At 38.0% G+C, this 7,462-nt stretch overlaps 1 protein-coding gene across 1 annotated transcript; it reads left to right on the forward strand.

Moving 5' to 3' along the window:
- Positions 1 to 305: 305 nt before the first annotated feature.
- LOC121763445 (WRKY DNA-binding transcription factor 70-like) lies at positions 306 to 1,962 on the forward strand. Its single transcript, XM_042159470.1, has 3 exons — positions 306 to 623; positions 949 to 1,053; positions 1,353 to 1,962. Exons 1-3 carry the CDS (start codon positions 337 to 339, stop codon positions 1,714 to 1,716), a joined length of 756 nt encoding a protein of 251 aa, XP_042015404.1. The 5' UTR covers positions 306 to 336; the 3' UTR covers positions 1,717 to 1,962.
- The last annotated feature ends 5,500 nt before the right edge of the window (positions 1,963 to 7,462 follow it).

A 7,462-nucleotide genomic window follows, 5' to 3' on the forward strand; every position in this document is an offset into this window, starting at 1 on the left:
ATTAGTCAACTAATCAAAATGAAAAAATAAAAAGGAGCCAGCCGTAATTGCATTGCACATGGTGATGACATACCCCATGACAAAGCAGCCATTCGTCACCTTAAAATGCGTGACAGTAACACCCCACGCGCCCAAGCATCCGTCCATCACACGACTCCTCCCATTGAAGCACACGCACGCTTTTCAATCCCACGAATCCTAAGAGCGCGTGCAATATCAAATCCCATGAATTTCCTACAAATTTCCGACATTTCTAAATCCATTTAACTTTGATCACCCTATAAAAAAGGATTCTTGCACTATAGTTGGCAAAACATAGAAAACAAAGAGAGAGAGATGGCATCTTCTTGTAGCGAGAGTGAGAGAGTGGAGCAAGTGATAAGCGAGCTGAGCCGAGGCAGGGATATAGCGGACCGGATCCGGGTCATGCTCCGGCAAACCGGGTCGGATGGTTCGGTTCAGATCCTAGTGAGGCAGCTCTTAGACACCTTCAATCACTCCCTCACCGTGCTCACTCACGCCGCTGCCGACGACTCCGGTGAGGTTTCGCAGGCCGCCAAATCGGAAGATAGTTGCAAGCCGCCGCCGCCCCCCAAGGATCGCCGTGGATGCTACAAGAGAAAGTTAGTTCGAATTCATTTAATTACTCGCTTCGTCTGTTATTAAATAATTTTTTGATATCTTATTCTACCTATTATGTTTTGTTAAGTTGATTTTTTTTAAGATTTCAATTAGTAATTTATGGAATTGAATAAGTGAGGAGTTGTGATGTGGTCCTTTTGTAATTAACAATGGCAATTAGTAAGATGGTACTCCCCTTATTTGGATTTAATTGTGAAAGGTGAGTATTGGCCTACCCAATCGACCAATAATGGTATCGTGTCTTGTTAGGCATATGATGAAGATTAGTACTATTAATTAACAAAAAGATTGATTAATTTGTTGCAGGAGAAGTTCAGACACGACAATAAAGATGAGCTCGGATTTGTGTGAGGATGGACATGCATGGAGGAAATACGGACAAAAGGCCATCCTTAACGCCAAACATCCCAGGTCTTGATTCTTTTAATTTACTCCCTTTTCTACTACTACTACTACTTTGGAAGTTTTATTTTACTTGACTGAGTTGTGATATAGGCAAAACTAATTCCTAGTGTCGAACCACCGAGCTAAAATATATTTATTTTAAGATTATTTTAGTTCAGTATTTTAATCAAGTCCATGTAAAATGAAATAAAACGAAGTACTAAATCATTTTCAGATTTATTTTATCCACTAGATTACTAAAATGAATGATTGAGATTTGGTCTGCCGTTCGGTCTTTACTGACATGTGTGTGTGCGCGCGCGCAGAAGCTACTTTAGATGCACTCACAAATTCGACCAAGGATGCCAAGCATCGAAACAAGTCCAACAAATTCAAGACGATCCACCTTTGTACCGGACGACGTACAATGGGCAGCACACGTGTGACAAATCGCCGCTGAATCATCATCACATCCTTCCCACGCCACCCGATTCTTCTATCATCTGGAGCTTCAATCGGCCCGTGGATTCGGTCAAGCAGGAAGAAGTTCAAATAAAATCACCATCGGAGGACGACTACATGTCACCGTTCCTTGATTTGTCCGGGGATGTGTATTCTTGCACTGCGAGCACTCATAGCATTGAGGATGTTGTAGGCTCTATTGAAGATTTTTTGAATTTCAACCCTTGAGTTGAATCTTTCTATCTCAATTATCTAGATTGGAATAATTTAGGATTCGTGGAGATCAGGCTAGCTAGGCTACTCATGTCCTACTTATTTAAATTTTAGTGTATGTAAATATATAACCTACTTTACACTATGTATTTCGATAGAGCATCCATATAGTACATAGCTAGACACAAGATCTTTACATATTATGTAACTTTTCAAGTTCTACATTTCATACATCTAGTTCAATCTTGCTACATTTGATTTCCTGAATGTTGCAAATTAATTCTTGTTTATTGACTGATGTGGCTTTATGAGACGATTCATATGCTTTCACATTGCCATGATCATGGGCTTCCTTCATGTCCTTGAATGCTCAAGCATGATTCGAACAAAGATAAAGGACATATACCGAGGCTATTCCTAAGCTTCAAGAATAATTGATTACTTCTAATTTTGGAAACATCCTCAATTTGATCAAACGTTGGCACAAAGTGAACAATCTAGCTCCATGAATGCAACACCGAATTGCTTCCAACGACTATAGTAGTTGATAAGACTTGTTTGTTTTGTGTGAAATTGGAAATAGGAATATATGAGGAAATTGGACCTTGCCATTCTGGTAGTGTGATTCCATTTCTTTAGTTTCTAGCAACCTTGTTGATATGCATGGCTGCAAGGCAAACCATTGGCTATACTATCGTTACACTATATGCTTGCAGTTAGTTAATTTTAGAGCTAATAAATAGTGCTCATTAGAGATATGATCTGAAGTCTTATCCGAAAGTAAAATAAATGTTTGGATGTATGAAGACTACAACAAACTCTAACGGTGGCTCCATCGCCATTAATAATCAAATATTGTTGAAGGGAGAAAGATCTAAAAAGTAGAAAATTTAAATTAAATTTAAATAAATGGCGTTTATTATGAAAATATAATTAATGACCAATTATTGTTTTTTAATTATATAAAAGTCCCAGTATATATTATTTCTACCACAACAAATTTTGATGATCACTAACTACGGCTAAAATAAAATATTTTCTATAAACTTCCGACCCAACCATAAGAGCATCCGCAGCGGTAGAAGGACGGTGTCCTTCCATCCGTGCCAGCAGCGCGGCGGAACGCTGCTCGCCGCTGGCGCGGCGCTGCTCTTAGCTAAGAGCACGTCCGTGCCAGCGAGCAGCTGACGTGGCGGCTCCTGATTGGCTAACGGCAAATCTGTTGGAATTTTAAAAAAAATTAAAAAAAATCAGATTTTAATTAAAAAATCCGATTAAAAATTAAAAAATATATTTTCCCACTTCCCAAAAAATTATATCCGTTTTCTCCCCACTTTTAATTTATTTTTCAATTTTTTTCCCAAAAAATACACATTTTCATCTATAAATACCTTCACTTCCACACAAAAAATTTCACACCACACTACACAATTCTCATCTAAATTCTCTCATTTCCATTCTTACAATTCTCAATCTTTCTTTTACTCTTACAACAAAAAAAATGTCCGGCTCCTGCGATCACCCCTCCGGCTCCCACGGTTGGAACCACGAATGGTTCGGTTCACAACCATTTCCTAGTCCGGAAACGGAATTTTCGGCCCCTCCTCAAACCCAAAGTTCGACGACCAAGATTCCCCCGATGGGCAATACGGGTGGGCACCCGAACCACCCGTACCTAGAGCGGGAGGGAGCAGCGGCTCTCAAACTCCTACTCTTCCTACTCGTGGTGTCCGCACCCCGTACACTCCGGGGGAGATGGAGCAATTATTCAAAGAGTTTTTGTCTATCTCCGAAGATCTGGAGATTGGCACGAACCAATCTGAGGACCATTTTTGGTGGCGCTTCTGTCGCCGGTACAATAAAAACCGACCGGCTAGAACAATCGAGCGCAACGAGAGTATGATGTGCAATGCCATATACAGAGCAAACTAAGAAATCCAAAAGTTCCAGGGGTATTACCTCCAGGAAGAGTGGTCGACGAGGAGCGGCCGAAGCGAGGTCGACATCATCAGTGCCGCGTTGGCGACCTACCAATCTCAATACTACAAACCGTTCAAGTACCTCAATGTTTGACAGGAGGTGCGTGGGCATCCGAAGTATAGGGGGGAGTAGCATCCTCCTCTAGCTCCTCCGGCAAACGGTCGAGGTCGGTATCCCTATCCGACGCTGGCTCCGATGAGGTGTCCACCCAGTTCGCCGGAGCTAACTTGGGTAGCCCCGACACCGGCCCGAGTAGTTCCCAACGCCGGCCGCAAGGAAGGAAGAAGTCGACGGCCAACCGCCGTCGCGCCGCGACTCCATCCGCCCCCGCTCCCTTTGTGCCACCTCAACCCTCCACCAACTCGTTGTGGGGGGTTTTGGCCCAACTGAATTTGGCCGATAGGTCAAATATGACCCCCCGAGCAACTTCGATCGCTTGTGGCAATGATACGGGGTCTCCAAAGAACATTGGGGGTAGAGCCTGATGAATAGTTTTCCACGGGGGTATTTTAGCCTTTAATTATGTAATTTTTATTTTTTAGGAGTTTAATTATGTAATTTTTATTTTTAGGTGTTTAATTATGTAATTGTTAATTTTTAGGATTTTAATTATGTAATTTTAAATTTTTAGAATTTTAATTATGTAATTTTTAATTTTTTTGTAATTTGTAATATTATTCCGCGTATTTTTAATGCATTTTAATTTTGTGAAAATGTTTTTATTTAAATTGAATAATAGAATGGTGAGACCCTTGAGCTTGTCCTTGCGGAAGAGCACAGATGTGAGTGTTGTGCTCTTATCTAAGAGCATGGAGTAAAAAGGTAATAAAAGTGGGCCTGGGCCCACATCCGTGCTCGTTGGCAAGAGCACGGATGGGGATACTCTAACGACCCTGAGGTCTGCACCGTCCTTGATTCTTGTTGGTGGTGCAATCATCATCGTCAAAGGACAAGAGCAAGCGGTTTTTGCGACTATCGAAGGTAAATCTGGAGGCACTGTTGTCGGCTAGGTTCGTGGAGCGAACATGGGAGCGGAGGGTTGAATCTTGTCATGCTCAGGCTCTTTCATCTTAATTTTCGTTGAAGATACAAAATACAATCAACACAAGCTCTTTCATCTTGCTTGTTGAGGATACAAGTCACAGATACAATCAAACAATTTTCAATGAATAAAACTTACTCCAAAACAAAGAACACAAAAAATAGGAGTTTATTGAAGTTAAATCGATCACAAGCAAACACCCAACTTATTGTATAGTACTCCCTCCGTCTCTTTTTAGTTGAGTCATATTCCTTTTTCGGTTGTTCCAATAGCTGAGTCATTTCCTTTTATGGTAAAAGTTATACTACATTTCTTTTCACTTACTTTACTTTATTTTCTCTTCATCTCACTATATTTTTCTTTTCTATTTTATGTTTCATTTACTTTATCTCGTGTTGAAAAGAAACGCCGCTAGTACAAAGAGATGGTGGGAGTATTTAGAAATCCATTATCATGAAAATATATATTAATAAAAACAATTTATTTATCACATATAGTAATTGCTATAGTTCAAAAGAAGATTTACAAGTTTTGCTTTCTTGAATTTCAAAAATTGAGCTTCTGATTTGTACTATGAAATATATGGTCACGAAAACTAACATTGTAGAAAAATTGCACACTTTTTAAAGTTTGTGACATTTACTATAGATTTTAAAGTTCATGCAAAATACTAGATTTCGCCAAAATTAATAATTTAACAGTTATTATCCTTTCAAAAGTGATAAAAATTGAAACTATCATTGTCTCTATTTTCTTACTTTCAAAAAGTGATAAAAATTGAAACTGTCATTGTCTCTGTTTTCTTATACTTCATTATCTTTCATTTAACACTACGTATTAAAAAAGAAATATTACTATTCCTTCCGCTCCAATTAAGTTGAGTTGTATTCCTTTTTAGGATGTCACAATTAAGTTAAGTCATTTTCTCTTTTGACTAAAAACAAAACATCCCATCACTTTTATTTTTTTCCATCACCCACTTTACTCTCTCTTAATCTTTCCTACTTTATTTATCCCTCATACTTTTCAACGGATTTCTTAATCTCCGTGCCCAAAAGTTTTGTATCAACTTAGTTGGAACAGATGGAGTACTATTTAGTAGTAGTATATATGAATGAGATAGATGAAGTAATAGTTTTTCTTAGTTTCATTCTTATTACTAGATTACCATTTTACTAGCTGTCACGCCCGCATTTTCTAAAGATAGAAAATACTATAATTTGCGACCAGGGGAGGGTTAAAGAAGCGGGGAAGAAAGGGGAAACATCACAACAACATCATAGCTCGAAATAATTGGAAATAGCTCGAATAAAATTAGAATATCATTTCGACAATCAACAACTCAAAGGGATAATATTATCTCAACAATACTTGAATCAAAAGAAACAACATTAAACGGAAACATTCGAGAGAAGAATAATATTATGTAGAAGACATAATATATTCAGAATATTTTATTTGCTATCTTCATCACTTTCATGCTCAACACCCACCGCACTCGTCACAACTAAACCTGCACATAGGGAAAACATATGCCGAGTTGAGTACTTGATGCATTCAGTGGAATCATGCCGAAAACATTTTATAAAAATTGTTTATCATGCCATTAACGAGTGATCTCAGGGTTTTAACTTTGAAAATACCTGAGCCACTAAAATTATTTCAACGTACCATCCATCAACACCACCATCATCAACATCACCATACCATATCTGAACATACATGACAAGGGTTGTGGCCACATTCCAAGTCACTAGACCGACCAACTAGAAGAGATAGCACAATCTACGGGGTGTACACTAGCCTGAGTAGGGACTCACTCCCTAGTCAGACCCGAATTCGATTAAACATACATGGCAAAAGCCACTTCAGATAGGTCCCATAGCAATACAAAAGCATGGCATGAGAAACATATTTCACATCATTTGAAAAATAAACATACTTAGGACATAATCCTTATTTAAAAAGAAAGCACACCCTATTGGTTTAAACCCTTAACTTGTCTTTCCGTTCCACTCTAAAAAAGCTTGCAAAATCAACCCTTTTTAAAAGAATATAATATGTAAGAAAATAATTTAATTTTAACAATGCATGTATAAATCTTACCCTTTGGATCTTAATTACAAAATTCTGAGCTCTTCTAAAAAAAAGTCAGTACTCTTCTTTCCTCGAAATTCGTCCTCTCGGCTAGGCCTGTCGAAACGGGTAGCTGGTATCGGGTATTTCCCAACCTGACCTGATACCCGTCGGGTATCAGATACCCGTTACCCACAAAAATCGAGGTCGGGATCGGGTAGTAAAATTTTCAAAATATCCGGTATCGGGTATACCCAACCGGGTATCGGTATACCCGAATACCCGAATAAATACCCGATTAGAATTGTAGAGTAGAATATATCATATATTTATACTGCACAAGTCCTCTATCATTTATCTCACTTTCAATGTGGGACAACTTGGTTAGCCACCACCTCTAGCTACTATCTCAAATATCATTCAAATTCAAATAGTAACATATAAATTTGAATCAAGTGAATGTATAATTTGGGACGATTTGATCAAACAAACATAAATTTTTATTATTAATTTCGAATATTTAAAATGAAATAACTATCAAAAGAGTTTATAAAAATAATTGGACTTAAGACTAAAAAATAATGTATCTAAAGGCGTAAACAAGTATTAAAATTGTAAGATAAAGTCAAAGAACATTTTTCTAAAATATTTATTAAATATAAT

Source organism: Salvia splendens, chromosome 2, assembly GCF_004379255.2.
Source record: "Salvia splendens isolate huo1 chromosome 2, SspV2, whole genome shotgun sequence".
Classification (NCBI taxonomy): Eukaryota; Viridiplantae; Streptophyta; class Magnoliopsida; order Lamiales; family Lamiaceae; genus Salvia; species Salvia splendens.

Bases quoted from the DNA above. Each gene is read 5' to 3' on its own strand.
- LOC121763445 (XM_042159470.1), top strand. From the start codon at position 337: ATGGCATCTTCTTGTAGCGAGAGTGAGAGAGTGGAGCAAGTGATAAGC. The intron at 624-948 runs GTTAGTTCGAAT...AATTTGTTGCAG, and splicing joins CGTGGATGCTACAAGAGAAA to GAGAAGTTCAGACACGACAA. The intron at 1,054-1,352 runs GTCTTGATTCTT...GCGCGCGCGCAG, and splicing joins CTTAACGCCAAACATCCCAG to AAGCTACTTTAGATGCACTC.